Below are 21,326 nucleotides of genomic sequence, written 5' to 3'. Positions count from 1 at the left end.
AGGAGCTCAATCGTCTTCGCCTGGCGAAGGGCTGGAGGAAAATACAGCTGCATGAAAGCTGCACGGAAATCGGCCCAAGTCACCCTACCCTGGGACTGGACTATCGGCGCAGAAGTCGATCGCCACCACTTGCGCGCACGGCCCTCGAGAAGAAAACTAAGGGTCTCTATCTTCTGCTCCTCGGTGCACTGGAATGCACGGAAACAACTCTCCATGCGCTCTAACCAATCCTCAGCATCATCGGGAGTCTCACCGCCGACTAAAGGCTTAGGCCCCATCTGAATGAAACGGTGCAAATCAAAACGCCTAGGACCATCCCGACGATGACGATGTTCACGATGACGCCTACGATCGTCCTGGTCACCCCAACGACCTACACTTCCCTGACTACTCTCATCACCAAAATGGTCAGCCATCGCTACAAGATAGAATAGGGAAAATGGTAAAATGATCCACGAAAATCCCAAAACAGAATCTATATCCCAAAATCATAAGCATGCTCTGATACCATAAATGTAGTGACCCGTTCCAGAATCACCTACTAATCAAGAACTAAGCATGCAACTTAACTTAATTAATAATAATCAGAGATAACAGCGAAAATACCAACAAATGATAGATATACAACCCAATCGAAAATCCAGAACAACTCAACTAAACTGAAATATACGGTACAACCATATCGAAACAAAAAGTACTGAAGAACTAAACCAACCAGCTACTCAACGTCCTCCTCCTCCTCCTCCTGAGCTGTCCAACCTGAGGCCTGCCCCGTGGGAATGGGGTGTCCAAGATAAACAAAACCGAGGACGTGAGCGATAAGAACGCCCAGTACAAAAGCATGAGTATACAAACCTATATGAAATGCACATGCTATGATATGATACCAGGGTAGTCAAGAAACAGGAGTCACAAAAGATCTCAAAATGCTCAGTCTAGAGGCGCCAAGTGGATAGTGCCGCGCGGTCCAACCTCTGGGTCACTGCATCCACTGCAAGAACAAACGTGGACCTAAAATGTCCCGGATCACCGAAGCCCTCCCGACCCGTCGGCCACTGTGTACTCTCGGTGTCCATGCGTCCACAAGACAAGACAGGGCTGAGCGGCCCCCACAAGATATAGCTTATCTCGAAAGAGATACAGCTCAACAGTAAAGGCTATCTCGAAGAAGATACGGCTCAACATGAAATGCAACATGCATCATACAACGTGACATAATAACATGCATCATATGACATATAACAATGCAGCAAATAATCATGCAACACATATATGAATGTATACTCAACCAGGATATCTCGGATAGTACTTTCGTACCTCTATCACAGCAAGCCTAGCCTTACGCAACACCGCTAATCAGGTCTAGAACAAGCCTATGCATCAAAAGCACCCAATGAACAATACTACCATGCTATACTAGCAAAACCAGTACTCCCTAGTACTACCAAAGGTTTAGGGTTTACCTTCGTCCGTCGACAGTCCTTTGATGTCGATTGCCTCGTAACTCAGGCGTCGCTACACTACCAATCCTGGCAGCTCTTGGCTATCGCTCGACCGGCAACTAACCCTAGAAACCTTCCAAATCTCTCAAATATGAGACACAACTCAAGGATTGTCAATACAAAATGAGGAAATCCGAGCACTATTTATAGGCTATGTTCGGATCCACCGAACCTACTTCGGAACGTCCGAACTCCTACGTGTCCATCGGCTCTTGACACCTCATGATCGGATCCACCGAACCTACACTTCGGAACGTCCGAACTCCCACGTGTCGATCAACTCTTGACACCTAATGATCGGATCCACCGAACCCACTTCGGATCGTCCGAACCCTTCGGTGCTACCGAACCATCTTCGGTCCGTCCGATTATGACCACGGTCAAAATTACACATTAAACCTTCTTAATCACCATTAATCCGTTAATTACCCAATCTGGAATTCGGCCTACTACAACATCTGACCCTGTCAGCGTCCGGCAGCTCCATGAAGTCAAATATCACCTCGATGGACTTGATCCATCCCTCCGCCACCATCGGGTCAGTAGTACCCGAGAACTCCTTCGGGCTCATCCTCCGGAACCTCTCATATACTGCCTCCGGTCTAGGCCTCTCCTCGCGGCCTGCAACAGTCTGGTTCCTAGCAAATTGTGCGAAGAATTGCGTCATGCCAGCAAGCATCTGAGCCTGCATATCTGGTGGTGGAGGTGGAGGAGGATTGGCCCTCTCCTCATCTCGATGTTCCCTGTCCTCTACTCGGTGCTCTCTGTTCTCCTCCCTTGTTTCACGGTCGATCACACGTCTAGGAGGCATACTGTTCCAACAAATTACCCAACACGTAAACCCAACATGCATGAACATATATCAATATTTTATGTTGCACGTAAATTGAACTTAAAACATAGACATGATGAAATCATGACTTAATGCGTAATACATAGCATAGCTCAAAACTTTAAAACTTACAGACTTGAGGTGTGACTTCGTGAGCTTCTTGCGACTGGCAGTAGGCATAACCCTTTACAAGAACCTGGCTCTGATACCAACTGTAACGAACCGTATTCTACACTACTTAAAATTTGCGGAAGAATTAAAAATTTTCTTAGACATAAAATAACATTCAAAGTTTGCCATAAAAATATCCCAACCAAGTCCCCCATAAGACATGGCGGTTCAAAGTACTACAATAAAATTTGCTCACAAAAGTTTTGCTCAAAGTATTTCCCTCGAACCAAGAAATCAGAGTTAATTAACATTTGCGTAAAAACATAAACTTTGCGGTCCTCGGGTTAGCCTCCCGCTCAGTCCAAGCCTGCCCCTTGGTCATCACCTCCTGTCTCCTCAACATAGTCACCTGCATCGATCAAGTCTAGTGAGTCTAAAGACTCAACACGTATAAACTGGAATAACGAGTACTACATATTAAGGTCGCATGCAACTTTAAAATAGGACATACATAATTTGAAACTTGAACTTGTGCATTAAAACTTGAACATACGTACATACATACTCCGACGTGCCATAACTTAAACTTCCATAAACATACTGCATACGTAAACATACATAACTTCATCATTTTGCGTAGAGGATGTTTCAAAACAAGTGACCCATACATAATAAACGCCTGATAGACATACCACAGTACTGGGCTGACAGGGACGTATCCACTGTCGCATACATGAGATCCCCGTTCATAATTTAACGGGCTGGTTGGTCCTCGTTCATAATTTAACGCTTTCCAACCACGATCTAACCCGTTCATAATTTAACGGGGCGGAGAGGTCCTCGGCCACGTTCACCGACTTCCAAACCCATTCATAATTTGGTCACAAGTCAATTAGCATACCTCAAAAACTTAAACATATTTTCTCTGCACGTAATACATACTTACTTGGCGTTGAGGGATTCGTTGGACTTCGACTGGGGCCGTTGCTGCAACTTACTAACGTGAATTTCATACTTAACTTGCATTGCTTAGACATAGAAAACACATGCTTACTCTCAAGTTCAATCATACCTTAGGACCTTCTACGATTTGCCACGACACGCCCTTAATAATCCTTGCACTAACCCATAACATCAAACTTAAAATGAACTTACAAATATTTCCCAAAAACAAGGGTACACGGACCCCGTGCTTGGGTCCGGGAGAGGGTCCGTGTACATACTGCCTAGAGTGTGTCGGGAAACGGAAGGGGCACGGACCCCGTGCTCAGGTCCGGATGGGGGTCCGTGTAGGCTCTGGAAGAAGACATTGAAAGGAAAGCAAAGGCACGGACCCCGTGTCAGGGTCCGGGTAAGGGTCCGTGTAGATACTGAAAAAAGACACTAAGTGAAACCCAAAGGCACGGACCCCGTGCCCTCATCCGTGTAAGGGTCCGTGCTGTCTCGCAAAATTGACACTGAAGGAATAACAAAGGCACGGACCCCGTGTCAGGGTCCGTGTACGGGTCCGTGTACCCACTGTGATCGCGAACTTACGAAAATTCTGAACACCCAATGCTTATTCTTCTAGACTCGATTATACGGGCCAAGCACCGACCCCTCAAGACTCATCCTAGCATACAATAACATAAACCCAAACTGTACAAACGTTTCGACACAACAATGTTCGCTCTACGACACCCACGACCCAAAATACGGCAATTGACATCAAACTGTTTCCTACGACTTCTCATTAGTTCGAGTACCTATCGACATGAAACGTAACCTCAAAACACTCTTAACATCATTACTAACATACCCGTACGCAGCAACAATCGCCCGTCGATTTCCAACGAAGCCTGCAACTTAAAACTTCAAGAAACGTATCAATAACAAAACTTTCTGAAAATTTCAGTTTGCGCAGTCGCACGGAAAATATCATAACTCACTCATTTTTCGTCCAAAAATTTCGAATCATATATCAAATCGAAGGTATCGAAGAGTTCTACGTTTTTGCCGTTGAAAGTTTTCCCAAAATATGAACGGAAAAATCGCAGTTTTGACATTAACAGTAAAAACGAGTTTTAGATCTAAAAATTTTCCTTCGCAATTGATCCGATTCATGATCCGCTCAAACTACTATCATGATACATAACTTTTACGCATAAAAATCAACGCAACGCATAATATGACTTGATCGACACAGCAAGAACAGAATATACGTGCCTTTTTGATGATAACGTTACCGAAACGACGTCACCGAAGCGGAGATAAGAGCGAGGTTGATCCGGGGCGATTGTGGCGCTAAAATTCTTGAGGAAACACACGAAAATCTTGCTGGAAATTATGAGGGGAGAGGGGCGGCTGCTCTAAGGACTAAGAACCCTAGTTCTTTCTTAAAAAAATCTGAAAATACAAATGTGTTTGTGTTGTGTGTGTAATACACGATTTTTAGGTGTGTGTAAAAGTGTGTGTGTGTGTGTGAGGCGTGTGTTTCAATTAATTAAAAGACTAACTTTTGCTTAATTAAAAAAATAATAGTCTACTAATCAAAACATTAACTCACACTTAATCTTTTAAATAAAACTCTTTAACTAAAATATAACACACCAAATTAGATTTTGAAAGTTTACAAGTCTTAAAATTACTAATTAAATATTTAGGCACAAAAATGCTAAAACTCATTAAATTAATTAAAATGCCCCCAAACTTAACTTAAAATAAAATACCATATCTAAAATTGCCAAAAATCGTCACCGGGTCTTTTCCTCAATCCCGCCTCGAATGATCGCCTGAAACATGAAACTCGAAAGACATTTTAACGTGCATCACATAAACATAAATAATTTAAAATAATGCATTTAAATAAATCATGCATCGCCAAAACCCATTTAAAATTAATTTAAATGATTTAATACTTAAATGAATGCATGGGTTATACGTGTATTAAATTTGAGCACTACATCAAGCTTGCCAAATTTACAATAATAATTAATATTTTTAGTATAAATTAATATTTTTTTATTAATGACACAAACGAGAGATCCGTCTCACAGAATTGACTCTCGACAATACTAATAATATTTTGTCGCTAATATGGATTTGTAGGCGACATGACAATTGAGTGTAAGTGTGAGTTTGGTGGATTGGATAAAGGCAAAAAAAAAAAGGGTTTCCTAATCTTATCCTCATGAATTTAAAGAATATAATTTGGCATGTAAAGTTTGAAAACTACACTCAGTTCTCGTTTACCTCGTCGAGTAAGTAAAACTTTGCTTTCATTTCATGCAAAACAAACTTTAATGACACATCCCACATGCATCCTTTGCTTACTCACATCTACTTATTTTTTAAAGCTTAAATTTGTGTGTGTGCACGCGCGCGCGTGTGGAACAAAATCGAAGGATTGGAAATACTATAAAAAACCGTTTTGTAAATTGGCCGGGATTAGGTTGTGGTAATCTAATTAGTCAAAATTTAGTTTTAGTCAAGTAATCCAGTTGAAGTCGAAAACTTCGGTTAAATTCGAACTAAATTGGAAAACAAAAACCAAGATTGCACTTATGTCTTTTATTTTGATGAATCAGAGCAACAAAAAACCAATTTATATATCGATTTTATAAATTTATATAATGAATATTCTTGGTGGTCTTTGATAATTACAAAATTTCATGAAGAAATGATGACTCCAAGGACTTGGTAACCTACAAATGGTAGCACATCAACCCTTATTCTACAACTAACTATTTTTTTTCCCTATTAGCCCACCAACTTTAGAGCTTAGTAAGCTCCAACATTCCTTAATAACCTGAAAGAACTTATGGATTTAAAAATGTTTATTTCAAGACTTCAAATTCAATCAGAATTTTTTTTTTATGACTTCATGTTAATGGCATTACCTTTTAAATGATAGTAATAATAAATAGTTAATATATGATTGAGTCGATACGTCTTGGATGGTATACTACTAGTAGTGATTCGTAGATGTTTTCCGACGAAATCCGTTGATGCTCGGATCCATTATAACAAATAACAGGTAGTTTCTGTTCCTAATAGTATTTTATTTTTTTTTAGAGAAATCTGCAATTTTGGTTATGTCTATTTGCAACTTCGCGATTTTGAAATTCTATATCGTTCAATTTCTGTTTTAGTCAATTAATTTTTTTTTTCAATTTTATTCATTTTTCAATGTGATGATGATGTGGTGTCGACATGATTCTAACTTATGCAGTACCACATTAGCACTCCAGTGAAACTTGACTAAAAACATACAAGACTAAAACAACTCATATTTCTCATTATAGATGATCAAAATTTCAAATATACATGACCAAAATGACATTTTTCTCTATTTTCTTGAGATCCAAAAATATATTCTTATTTTTTTTAATATTCTTGTTGATTGTAATATGTATTTTGATAGATATCAAAATTTGAATTTTCAAAATTTTATTTTTAGATAATGACATGAGTTTTAAAAAGAAGGGTGAAATAAATAAATAAATAAATATATATATATATATATAAAATTAATTAATTTAGGGGCTGTCTATATCACTTCCTATGTACGTAAAGGCAAGTTAACATTTGTCCCAGTGACGAAGCAAACTCACACTTGGGACTGTTTAAATGGTTCGTCGTAGGAGTTTGGTTCATGTGGCATACAAGATATTGACTAGTACATTTAATAATTTAAGAATATCGACTACTTCACATTTTTGTTTCATCTAATGTTTTGCTCGAATCTTACACAAAAATTAAATTCAAAAATAATTATGTTATTCATATCTTTCGATTTATTATCTCGCGAGACAAGCCACTATCTCATCTATGTACACAAATTCTAAAAAAAAAATTGTGTGTTGAGAACATAGGCTATGTGTCTATCGTCACATAATAACTCGAGTTTGTTTCGTCACAAGGTTTTATCAAAATATTAAAAAAAAATGTAATTTAGATCGCTAGTAGTTGTTGACCAAAATAATTCGAGTGCGTTTATGTACACTTTATCATCTACGTGAGCCTGACTTCACCTCGAAAACCAATATTGTAGTCATATCTTATTAACAAAAAACTACATGTTTCTTGACAAAATGCACTAACATCCCATTAATGTGTGAAAGTTATCAAGAAATCATCCCCTCCTAGCTTTTCATCCATTGTCGACATATATATATATATATATATATATATATATATATATATATATATATTTGTGACGTTTATTTTATTTAACCTACTCCACTTATGTATCACTAAATGTTGGATTTAAATCAGTATTATATTAATTTCCCCTCCGTCGTGTACATGTATATATATAAATATAGAGTAGCTCTCTTGTGAATTGGTCTCACGAATCTTTATCTGTTAGACGAGTCAACCTTATCGATATTCACAATAAAAAGTAATACTCGTAGCATAAAAAGTATTACTTTTTCATGGATGACCCAAATAAAATATCCGTCTATGACCCGTGAGACCGTCTCACATAAGTTTTTGATATATATATATATAGATTTGCTTGGACAACACTCAAGAAATGGTGATGCTAGGCATCACGTGCACAAGTGTGCCCCCAATACATATCCGAGTTTGACTCAATTTACGAGGAATTAAAGTAACAAATGCGTTAAGCAACATCCTCTGCGCATAGATTTTAATAATCCTTCATCGAGGAAGATAGATTACACAAAGAATTTTATGCGATGAGTCACTGTCTATCTTCGGTCTCTCCTTTTGACGAGGAAAGTTTTTTCCCCCTGAAATATGGAAGTTCTACCCCATATTATGTCCATCCGACGATCGATTCATGCATGCTCCATGGAGCTTAGTAGGACTTGCATACGCTTGACATGTCGTCGAACGGTTTAAAACGATATAAAAATAATATTATCCGTTAATTTTTATTATCAAATGATCTATGCTATACATGGCTTAGACTATGGATGACAATGAGAAGGGATGGGTTGAGGAGAAGGCATGGATGACAATGGGACGGTCTTTATTTTAATGATATTACGATTTTATCTAATTATGATATTTATTTTATCTGTATACACATACAAGTTGCTTAGATAAAATCCTTGAATATATAATATAATATATGTCAGTACGACCCATGCCAAATTGATCATCCAACGAACGGTTTGACCTAGATAACATCCGATTTTAGCGAAATGACGTGAAATACGACCTATGCCAAATTGAGTTTTCTGGTCGGTAACTTGGCGATGGTCATTTGAATCATCCATGTGAGAGATATCATCAAAATACCAAAGATCGCCAGAAATTCTGGTTTGATAAACTCAGTTTTAGTTTCCTTCTTGTGTTAATAACTTCGTACTTGAGTAAATATGTAAGAAACACAATAACAAGTTTTGTTAACATCAAAATCAGGATTACGAACATGAAATGTTTCAACATAAGAGCGCCGGCTGAGAAGATACGCACATTAAATCACACAAATTCTAGTAAATTCCATGCAGACTTTTGATATTTCTAGTCAAGCGTTTTAAAATATTTTCATTCCATATTTTAGCAATTCAAGTCATCTCTTTTCTGATTTCAGCAACATTCTTTGTTCTATAATATTTTATAAAATTCCTACAGTTTATTGAAAATATAAATCATGGTAGGAATTTATCTCTCAATTTCCAATCATGTTTCTTTAGTTTTCTCTGTTTATAGCATTGTATTTATTTAGAAGATCATAACGGACGATCAAGTTTAGTATATACAATCGTTATATTTTTAGAAATTATATTTTTATGATTTTTATATAAATTGGTGCATCTTTGCATCTGACATGCCTGTATCACATAAATATTGTGCAAACACTAACTACTTTTTGTTTTTGTTTTTTTTGATGGTAAAAGCTCTTGTAATTTATTGAGAAATATCAAAATCCTTAATTACAAGATTAATCAACCAAAAAGGGAAATCTCCACTCTTCCAAACAAAATAGGAAGGGGAGGAACAAGCAAAAGAAGCAATAGAGTGAGCAACATTATTTGCAGTCCGTCGCACATGCCGTAAAGAAGGGTTGCCCAGATGAGTCAAAAGACCTCGGATATCCGAAGCTAGGTTCCCGACATAACTTCGATTCTCATCTCCACTAGTGACTGCTTGCACAGCTAAGAGAGAATCTGATGTGATAAGATGAATACCAATATTGTGTTCCCTAGAGATGTTGACTCCAATTTGAATAGCAAGAAGCTCAGCAAACGTAACCGATATGGGTTTCGCAATCTTTTTACCAAAAGCAAGAATTGGTTGTCCCTCATGACTTCGAATTATCCCACCAAGTGCAAAGCTATTAGAGCCTTATTATAAGATGCATCCACGTCCAGGCGTAGAGTATTCACAGGGGGAGCAATCCAATAGTTCGGGGTATGGTGTGGCGCTAGCCACAGAGCCTGGCGTGCTTCTTGGAAGTCTTTCAACAGGCTAGTGCACCACTCCACATTGATCGCACAGGGGTACGCATTGCGGAGATGTGTAAGACGAAGTCTCTCACTCCAAATAGCCCACGACCTCATCACAAAGCCTTCAAACTCTTCCTTAGTCAACTTATCTTTCATACAGAGTGATATGTCCGAGGCTTCCAGGTGGCGAGCTTGTTTAAAGATGTGCCAAAACCCAGTTCCTTTCCAACAATGCTTTATGGCCGAGCAGTTAAACAGAGCGTGGGTAGTGGAGTCGCAGGCATGATTACAAAGAGGGCATGACTCAATGACTGGAACATGGTGGACCAATAAATTGTGATTCGTGGGGATGATATTCTTGAGAACCCTCCACCAAAACACGCGAACCTTCGGAGGGATGTTAAGAGACCAAATAAACCGCCAACCATCTTGAGAATGGTGGCTCGAGCTCGAGGGAGGTGAATCAAACAAACCGATTTCTGCCTTATATCCACTCCGTACTGAATATTTACCTTTCGGATCAAGAGCCCAGAATCGAATGTCTTCTTTTTGAGTTGGAGAGAGAGGAATTGATAATATGTTCTTGACTAAATGTGAAGAGAAAAGGTTGTGGATGATGTTACATATTAGTAAATTTACTTAAATTTGCCATTAAAACTTGACGATAAAGACTGCTTTTGTGATAATTATTAAACTTCAAATACCAAAAGTATATACAATATTATGAACTATACATAATATTATTGCAAGAGTTGGTCTCATGTGAGACAGTCTCACGGATTTTAATCTGTGAGACGGGTCAAACCTACCGATATTCATAATAAAAAGTAATATTCTTAGCATAAAAAGTAATATATTTTCATGGATGACTCAAATAAGAGATCCGTCTTACAAATATGATCCGTGAGACCGTCTCACACAAGTTTTTGTCTTATTGCAAACGTAAAATAGACAAATAAGTCGGTATATATATGACGTCAATCCAACTTAAAATTTAATTCGTCATCAATCTTTTCACTAAAAAAAATAATTAAACTACCTATTTTTTATATTTTTTCTTAATTTTTTATTCAAGTATTAAAATTTTCAGGTTTTTTCCCAAAGAGCCAAAAAATAAGACGTTGCATATATATCCTAGAACACACGTCATTTCCCTACATTTCAAAAACTCTCATGAAAAGTCGTGATCAATATTTTCACTTGGAAGTGTTCGATTTTTAGTAGAATCTATTTACTAATGAATAGGTCTCTCGTGAGACGGTCTCACAAATTTTTATCTGTGAGACGGGTTAATCGTACCGATATTCACAATAAAAAGTAATACTCTTAACATAAAAAGTAATATTTTTTCATGGATGACCCAAATAAGATATTTGTGTCACAAAATACGTCTCGTGAGACCGTCTCACACAAGTTTTTGTCTTTACTAACGATCCAACGCCAAGTGCTTTTATTAACTTAACAATTTCATTAACACAAAAACTCATATGAAACCGTCTCATTTTTCAATTTTGTGAGACGAATATCAAACCCGATTTGACTCATGAAAAAGTAATAAAAGTATTACTTTTTATACTAAATTTTTTTCTTTTTACTGTAAATATGGACCAGGATATGTCCGTCTTACATATATAAATTCGTGAGATCATCTCATCAAATAATTATTTTTTCATTAATAAGATACATATATGTAATTTATAATCTTAACTTCAATATAATATAATTGATATTTCAATAAGCTTTTACATGACAAAATCATTATTTGATAATTATATTTCAGGAAATTTACTTTATGAAATAAAAATTTGTAATTTTATAAAGTATAAAGTAAAGTTTCACCTAATATTTTGTTGGCATAAATTGTAGTTTAGTGGGAAGCAAAATATACCTAAGCCTTAGTAACGTCTTTATTTGCTACCAAATTTTGTAATTTGCCCACTCTCACCGGTGGGATATTTTAAATTATATATATATATATATATATATATATATATATATATATATGTATATAAATTTGAATAACATTATAATTACTAATATTATTGTTACTATAAGATGTGAAAATGATATAAAATATAGTTTTGAAAAAGTAAAATGAAATGGCACATCAAAGTTTATAGATATAGAAACAAAAACATTATAGATATATATATATATATATATATATATATATATATATATATAAATTTGAATAACATTATAATTACTAATAGTATTGTTACTATAAGATGTGAAAATGATATAAAATATAGTTTTTGAAAAAGTAAAAATGAAATGGCACATCAAAGTTATAGATATAGAAACAAAAACATTATAAATTAATAGTATATATATGTTCGGATTATTTATTAGGATACATTATGTTGGATAAGGATAATTATTTTCTCTGTCATATGTAAATTTTTTTTATAAAAAATCGATCGATACACATTGATTTGATTGTCATACGATTGATTTGAGTTGTCGTGTTATCATTTATTTTTTTATTATAATGAATATCGTTTGGTTCTATGATTGATATATGATACATTATCATATGCTCGATTCTCTAAATTACACTTATCTTAAACTACATGCATAAATTAATTTTTTTGTAATACATGCATAAAAAAAACACGATATTCTTATGAGATAATCTCATGTGTCAATTTTTTTAAATAAATTCTTGACTCGACTCAACTTAAGAAAAGTATTTTTTGTTCAAATGTCTCATGCATATAGATACATGACATCGTTTTACACGAGAAAATAATCTAAAATAAAATATATTATAAATTTAATTATGAATAATAAGGAAACAAAAGTAAATTATATAATTTAGGAACATATGATGTAAAATGTCGTTAGATAAATAAATAATGTAGTATTGTATGCTTTTGTTATAAAATTTTATATTTAAAGATAAAAAGATATTCCAGATATCAAAATTAGTTTGTTGTTTGACAGTTTCACGGATTTTTATTTGTGAACCGGTTGCCCCGATCTATAATTAAAATAAAATATAATATTATTGACAAAAAAAAAATTGATTTTTTCATGAGTTAAATCGGATCGGAGATTCGTCTCATAAAATTGATCTGTGAGAAGATATCACAAAATTTTTTATGAAGTTATCCATAAATTAAATTGACATCATATAAAATATCTCAAAAACTCGTATAAAATATCTTAATTATCAATATTATTTTATTTGAGTTATTCATTAACAAAATTTATTTTTTATATAAAAATATTAATTTTTATTATAAATATAAATAAAATTAACTTATTTCATAAATAAAAATTAACATTATAAAATTATCGTCATTTTGGAACAAAAAAAATATAAAAATAAAAAAGCTGAAAGTGCAAATCTGGTCAATCCTCATTTGACCACGTTGTGTTAGGTAAATAAGGACAGACAGGGGCACTTCCGTCAATACACGTCCCCCTACCTCACGCTCTGTATATATATCACCCCACCTCCGTTTTCCTTCCGAAGACAACCAAACATAGAGAAAGATTGACAGATCAGGTACACGAATACAACTAAATCCTTGAAATCCAACTAATATATAAAGATTATATGTATCTATATATATGCACGCAAAGAGGGTGTGTTGAAATCTGTATGAATTGGTGAGGCATGGCTACGATGGGGAATATGAGCGTGGTGGGAGGTGATGCGGCGGTGAAGATAAACGGAAACGAATTTTCCGAGGAGGAAAAGGGTGGTGGGAAAAGGTTGAAGGGGTCTCCGGAGAAGGAAGATGGCGGCGATTTGTTCGATGCCTTGCCAGATGATATCGTTCTTTGTATTCTCTGTAAACTGAGTTCCACCGCGGGATGCCCCCTGGATTTCATCAATGTCTTGGTAACGTATGTGTTCGACTCTCAGTTTCATGAGATTTCCTTCTTTTGAATTAAAAGTTGGGCTCATTTTGTCGTTTTTTTGTTGTTCGTTTGCAGATGCAAGAGGCTGAACAGTTTAGGCCTCCAGCCGGTGGTGTTATCGAAAGCCTCTCGCAAAATGCTGGCGATCAAAGCGAAGAACTGGTCGGAATCCGCCCACCGATTCCTCGTACGGAGTGTGGGTTCTGGAAGTGTGGAGGCATGTTTCGTTCTAGGCATGGTGAGTCTACGCATTCCATTGGATTGAAGAAAAATTGTTTTGTGTGTGTGTGTGTGTGTTTGAATCAAATTTGGCGATAAAAAGATTTGTTTTTTTTTTGTTTGTTACAGATTGTCTTCTATTGTTTTCAAAACCGACGAGACGGGGTGGCATTGATCGCGAGGGCGGCGATTAGCTCCCACGCCCCTGCACTCTACTCCCTGGCAGTGATCCAGTTCAACGGCAGCGGCGGCTCGAAGAACCACAAGGACCTTCGCGCCGGAGTTGCTCTCTGCTCGCGCGCGGCCTTCCTCGGCCACGTCGATGCGATGAGGGAACTGGGCCACTGCTTCCAGGACGGCTACGGCGTGAACCGAAACGTTATGGAAGGGCGGCGCTTCCTCCTTCAAGCCAACGCACGAGAGCTAGCCTTGGTCATAACCGCCACTCCAGGCGCTGTGGTCCCGCGGGCGTGGCTGCGTTGGAGGCCTCACCCCCACCTGCAGGGCCCCTTGATGAGTGACTTCGGGTGTAACATCCCCGCCGCGGAAACTCACCCGGCGAACCAGTTTTTGTACGATTGGTTCTCAAGTCGTGGTAGAGATCCAGGTCCAGGGCTCCTGTTATGCTCCCACTCTGGCTGCGGCAGACCAGAAACGAGGATGCATGAATTCCGCCGGTGCTCTGTTTGCGGAACCGTGAACTACTGCTCTCGTGCTTGCCAGGCGCTTGATTGGAAATACCGGCACAAGGCCGTGTGTAGACCCCAAGGAGCTATCGCCAACGGAGTTGTAGTAAACCGTTACGGAGATTTGAACGCTTTGATTCATTTAAACGAAGTGATCGTGTAGATGGAAAGTTGGATGCTACTCAATCAGTGACTGAGTCAGGTTTTCATTTCTATTCGTACTAAAATTTTCTACGCTACGGTTGAGTTAATATTTACAAATAGAGCCTTCAAGCTACCGAAAAATAAGGACAAAATTTTATGTATAAAAAATATCATAAAAAAACAAGTCACCCGGAGAAATATTCCCCTATGAGTTTAGACTGAGTTTGGGTTTTGAATGAACAATATCATTTTCCCCAATAAAAATGTTTCGACTGGGACAATGTGGCCGCAACCATAGAAGGTGATTCCGCCGCAGCTCGTCCCAGGGCGAACTGACCGACCGACCGACCGTCGAGCCCTCGCGGCTCACTTGACAATAATTTCAAGACTCCAAATATGAAATATGCGACTCATGACGGCCAACCTCTAGATTGAATCTCCGCGTGTGCTGAACCTTCCAACAAATAAATTATTTTATGTAATTAAATATCTACTACGTCTAGAGCTTTCAATTTGGGTTTGGTTTGTCGGGTGATATAACGAAGATCGTATCCGTCGAGAGATTAAATATTCTAGAGATTACTTACGAAGATAAAGTGCAAAGAGAAGAGAAGATAATAAGAAATTATGTAATGGTTAATGAACTGAATAATATATAAATTACAGAATGAGAACTTTGTTATTGATGAATATTGAAGAAATTTGTATTATTTATTGAGTAAATCTCTTGTGAGATGGTTTTCACGAATCATTATCTATGAGGCCGGTCAATCCTACCGATATTCACAATATAAAGTAATACTCGTAGCATAAAAAGTAATATTTTTTCATGAATGACCCAAATAAGATATCTGTCTCACAAAATACGACTCGTGAGACCGTCTCACACAAATTTTTGCCTTATTTTAGTTGTCTACAGACTTCGTTAAACTTTATACACTCAACATTTCTTATGCCAATTATTCCTGGTTGATTGTCAATGAAGTATATTTTTATTTTAAAAAATGTATTGAATAATATATGAATCTCGAAATATAAATATGTGTTGAAAAATATATTTAAAATGTGTGTATTGAATATTTGAATGTTGAATATTTGAATGTTGAAAATAATAGTTGTAAATATTGAAAATTAGTGTGTGATGATGTAGGTAATGATGTATTTTATTTTTGGATTATTTGTAAAGATTTCCTATAAATAGATCTCTCATTTGTGAAGAAAATCACAATTGAGTAGTGAGAAAAATATTATAAAGTGTGTAGTTTGGTAAATTTTGAGAGTTTGAGATTTTTACTTTTTACCATAAATTTTTACTTTTTCACAACACGTTATCAGCACGAAGCTCTAAAAGTCCTACATACTTTTCCAAGCTCCAAACAGAAGAAAAAGGTAACAAAAGTAATAATATTTATTTTATTGTTATTTATTTATTGTGTATTTATTTAATATACAATATAATGTTATTATTAGAAATAATAAAAATAAATTTTTCATAAACTTGTTATAAATCCTGGGAGGATGTTAAGACGACATCCCACACTCCCTGGTAAGGGATACGACAAGTATAAAAGCCTATAAGATTTTTAAACAAAATAAATTATGACACTCATTATAATATTATGATATGATATACATAATTATTTAAACATGTCTAATATTATATATACCATATTATTACCAGTAAAATTATACAAATACATACCTTTATTTTTTTGTACATCAACGGTCATAAATGGTAAAAAACGGCTAGTTTTTGCCCTATAAATATGATCTCACAAACTCTTTCAATCACTCAACTTTCTCTTCTTCTCTAAAAATTATTCTTCATCAAATTTTTCGAAGAAAAAAGAAGATGGCTTTCTCAAGGTTATTTTTAATTATTTTGGTTATCATACTCACGAGTCTTGTATTTATCGGAGAATATCCTCCTCGTGTGTTTTCTTTATTTTTACAAATGCTTGTACTTGTTGTTTATCCATTACTTTGTATTGCAATATTCATTAACTAATAAAATGCATCGTAATTTTTTTTTAGTACCACCATGTCAAATTTAACAAAGCTCGAATTTGTTGTGCTCGACATCACGGGAAAGAATTATAGGCCATGAACTCTAGATGTAGAAATGAATCTTGAGTCATTGGGTCTAAGCGAGACTTATTAAAGAAAATGGCATATGTACATCACAAGAAAAGGCAAGAGCCATGATATTTTTGCGTCGACATCTCGACGAGGGATTAAAATGTGAATATCTGACTGAAAAAATCTCATGGCTTTGTGGAAAGGATTGAAAGAAAGATTTGAACATATAAGGGAAGTTATACTTCCGACCGCCCGTTATGAATGGAATATGTTAAGATTCCAAGACTTTAAGAAAGTCAGTGATTATAATTCAGCGATGTATCGAATAATCTCGCAGCTAAAATTTTGTGGACATAAGATCACAAAATCTGAAATGCTTGAAAAAACATTTTCCACGTTTTATGCATCAAATATTACTCTACAACAACAATATAGAGTACGTGGATTTGCGAGATATTCTGAACTCATCGCATGTCTTCTTGTGGCGGAAAAGAACAACGAGCTATTAATGAGAAATCATCAGTCCCGACCCACTGGATCAACAGCATTTCCAGAAGTAAATGTTGTAAGTAAAAATGAATTTAAACCTCGAAACCAAAATCAAATTCAAAGACAAGATTTTGGTCGAGGTCGAGGTCGTGGACGTGGACGTGGAATTGGCCGTGGTCGTGGTCGAGGCCGTGGTTTTGAAAACAATAGAGATAGTTATTTTTATAACGCATCTCAAAAGAGCGTCCCAAACCATTCACAGAAAAGGCAATCATGAGAATACAAGTGTTAATGAGAATCACTCAAAAAGATATGAAAGTTCTTGTTTCAGATGTGATACTCCAGGACATTGGTCCAAAATTTGTCGAGCCCCTGAACACCTTTGTAAACTTTATAAAGAATCATTAAAGGGGAAAGAAAAGGAGACCAACTTCACTGAACGCAGTGACCGTTTGAGTGATTCAACTCATTTTGATGCTGGTGATTTTATGAATGATTTCTCTGGAAATAATCAATATGTTGGTGGGATAGAAATGAACAATATTGATGCTGCATATTTTCTCAACGATTTCTCTGAAAATGAACAATATAATGGTATAATATAAATGTACAATAATTTATTTTTCATGTATTCATAGAATAATTTTTTATTGTATAATTATGATATGTGTTATATTTAAATATATATTGTCAGTAATTTATTTCATTGCATATTTTTTTGAAGTTCAAATATGGAAAATGCTATGAGCAAAGCTGAAGTTTGCATACCCTGATAGTGGTACAACGCACACTATCCTCCGAGATAAAAGATATTTCTTGGAAATAAAACCAACAAAAACAACGGTGAATACAATATCAGGTCCTGTAGACTTGATTAAAGGATGTGGTAAAGCACAATTTTTGTTACCTAATGGTACAAAATTTTTGATCAATGATGCTTTATATTCACCACAATCGAAAAGAAATTTGTTGAGTTTTAATGATATATATTCCCATGGGTATGATACTCAAACAATGAATGAAGAGAATGAGAAATATATGTGTCTTATCACATATAAATCAGGAAAGAAATATGTGATTGAAAAACTACCAATGCTCCCTACTGGATTGCATTATACACATATAAGTCCGATTGAATCAAACATGGTAGTTGATAATTCTTCAATATTAACCAATTGGCATGATCGATTGGGACATCTTGGTTCAACAATGATGCGAAGAATTATAGAAAATACACATGGTCATCTACTGAAATACCAGAAGATCTTTCAGAATAATAAGTTTCAATGTAAAGCATGTTCTCTTGGAAAACTTATTATAAGACCATCACCAGCCAAAATCCAAACTGAATCACCAATGTTTCTTGAACGTATTCAGGGTGATATTTGTGGACCAATCCATCCACCATGTGGACCATTCAGATACTTTATGGTATTGATTGATGCCTCCAGCAGATGGTCACATGTATGTTTATTGTCAACTCGAAATGTTGCATTTGCAAGATTACTTGCTCAAATAATAAAATTGAGGAATCAGTTTCCCGATTATACAATCAAGAAAATTAGACTTGATAATGCTGGTGAATTTACTTCCAAGACTTTCAATGATTATTGTATGTCTATGGGAATTATTGTTGAGCATCATGTTGCTCATGTACATACACAGAATGGATTGGCTGAATCATTGATTAAACGTCTGCAAATGATTGCTAGACCAATGATTATGAAAACAAAACTCCCTATTTCTATATGGGGACATGCAATTTTACATGCTGCTTCATTAATTCGCATCAGACCAAGTTCATATCATAAATACTCCCCATTGCAGCTTGCATTTGGTAAAGAACCAGACATTTCTCATCTGAGAATTTTTGGATGTATGGTGTATGTGCCTATTGCCACCACCACAACGAAAGAAAATGGTACCTCAAAGAAAGGTTGGAATTTATATCGGTTATGATAGTCCATCAATTATTCGATATCTTGAACCTCAGACAGGCGACGTGTTCACAACACGTTTTGCTGATTGTCATTTTAATGAGGAAATCTTCCCAATGTTAGGGGAGAGAACAGAAACATACCGAAAAGGAAATTACATGGTATGTATCATCATTGTTACATCTGGATCCAATAACAAAACAATGTGAAAAGCATGTACAACAAATTGTACACTTGCAAAGAATAGCAAATCAAATATCAGATGCATTTGCAGATACAAAAGAGGTAACTAAATCATATATACATGCTGCAAATGCCCCTGCTCGAATTGAAATTCCAAAGAAACAAATGAAAGATACTCATGATGTCATTAAACGCCTGAAGCGTGGAAGGCCAGTCGGTTCCAAGGATAAAAGTCCTCGAAAAAGAAAATTCATAGAGAAACACGATGATCACAAAATAAAGAATGATGTTTCTGAAGAACACATGATGATCACAAAATAGAGAATGGTGTTCCTGAAGAAACACATGATGATGAAAATGTTCTGTCAGAACCACAAACTGACGAGAATCATGAAATCTCTATCAATTACATTAATACTGGAAAAATATGGAACCGAAAAGATATAGATGAAATTGATGATATATTTTCTTATAATGTGGCAATCGACATCATAAATGATAACGAAGATCATGAACCAAAATCTTTTGGTGAATGTAAAAATCGGCAGGATTGGATAAAATGGAAAGATGCCATCCAGGTTGAATTAGATTCGCTAAATAAACGTAATGTTTTTGGACCTATAGTCCTTACACCTGAAGGTAGTAAAACCTGTTGGATACAAATGTGTTTTTATTCGAAAGCGAAATGAGAAAAATGAAATAGTAAGATATAAAGCTCGACTTGTTACACAAGGTTTTTCTCAAAGGCCTGGAATTGATTATGAAGAAACGTATTCTCCTGTGATGGAATGCAATTACGTTTCGGTATTTGATTAGCTTGGCTGTATCTGAAAATTTAGAAATGCGTCTTATGGATGTTGTTACAGCTTACTTATATGGATCACTTGATAGTAATATATATATGAAAATCCCTGGAGGATTTAAGATGCCTGAAGCACAAAGTTCAAAACCCAGGGAATGTTATTCTGTGAAATTACAAAGATCATTATATGGGTTAAAGCAATTAGGTCGAATGTGGTATAATCGACTAAGTGATCACTTGATGAAAAAGGGATATGTAAATAATTCAATATGTCCCTTGTGTTATCATTAAGAAAACAACATCCGGATGCGTAATTATTGCTGTATATGTTGATGATTTAAACATCATTGGAACGAATAAGGAAATTCAAGAAGTTGTGTCATACTTGAAGGAAGAATTTGAAATGAAGGATCTTGGAAAAACCAAGTATTGTCTGGGTTTACAAATTGAACAAAAAGAATGTGGAATGTTTGTTCACCAGACAAATTATACAGAAAAGATCCTTAAACGTTTTAATATGGATAAATCAAATCCTTTAAGTACTCCAATGGTTGTTAGATCATTAAACATAGAAAAGGATTCATTCCGTCCATGTGAAGATGATGAAAATATTCTTGGTCCACAAGTACCATATCTAAGTGTCATCGGTGCCTTTATGTACCTTACAAATTGTACAATGCCTGATATATCTTTTGCCGTGAATCTGTTGGCAAGATTTAGCACATATCCAACAAAGAGACACTGGAACGGAATTAAACATATATTCCGTTATCTACGAGGAACGACAGACTTGGGACTTTTGTATTCAAAAGATGCTAATCCAAGTATAATTAGTTATGCCGATGCTGGATACTTATCTGATCCACACAAGGCACGTTCCCAAACTGGATATGTTTTTACTCGTGGAGGCACTGCAATTTCTTGGCGTTCACAGAAACAAACGCTCGTAACAACTTCATCAAATCATGCCGAGATTATTGCACTACATGAAGCAAGTCGTGAATGTGTGTGGTTAAAATCAATGACCCAACATATCTAAATTTCATGCGGATTATCATTCGATGAG

The 21,326-nt window shown here is 35.8% G+C and overlaps 1 protein-coding gene across 2 annotated transcripts; it reads left to right on the top strand.

The window, feature by feature from the left end:
* Positions 1 to 13,337: 13,337 nt before the first annotated feature.
* On the top strand, positions 13,338 to 15,460 carry LOC140820281 (F-box protein At1g67340-like). Of its 2 annotated transcripts, XM_073180620.1 has the most exons (4): positions 13,338 to 13,706; positions 13,797 to 13,959; positions 14,070 to 14,815; positions 14,966 to 15,460. In XM_073180620.1, the coding sequence occupies exons 1-3, from the start codon at positions 13,474 to 13,476 to the stop codon at positions 14,787 to 14,789; spliced, it is 1,116 nt and encodes a 371-aa protein (XP_073036721.1). In that variant the 5' UTR covers positions 13,338 to 13,473; the 3' UTR covers positions 14,790 to 14,815; positions 14,966 to 15,460. The 2 variants fall into 2 exon arrangements, with proteins under 2 accessions (XP_073036721.1, XP_073036720.1); XM_073180619.1 differs by having other exon boundaries at positions 14,070 to 15,460.
* The last annotated feature ends 5,866 nt before the right edge of the window (positions 15,461 to 21,326 follow it).

Source organism: Primulina eburnea, chromosome 18 (genome assembly GCF_022965805.1).
Source record: "Primulina eburnea isolate SZY01 chromosome 18, ASM2296580v1, whole genome shotgun sequence".
Lineage (NCBI taxonomy): Eukaryota > Viridiplantae > Streptophyta > Magnoliopsida > Lamiales > Gesneriaceae > Primulina > Primulina eburnea.
This window is presented reverse-complemented; position numbering and strand designations above follow the sequence as displayed.

What these genes read in the sequence shown, in the direction of transcription:
- LOC140820281 (XM_073180620.1), top strand. Translation starts at nt 13,474, where the DNA reads ATGGCTACGATGGGGAATATGAGCGTGGTGGGAGGTGATGCGGCGGTG. An exon ending in TTCATCAATGTCTTGGTAAC is followed by an intron (nt 13,707 to 13,796) that starts GTATGTGTTCGA and finishes GTTCGTTTGCAG; the next exon opens with ATGCAAGAGGCTGAACAGTT. An exon ending in CATGTTTCGTTCTAGGCATG is followed by an intron (nt 13,960 to 14,069) that starts GTGAGTCTACGC and finishes TGTTTGTTACAG; the next exon opens with ATTGTCTTCTATTGTTTTCA.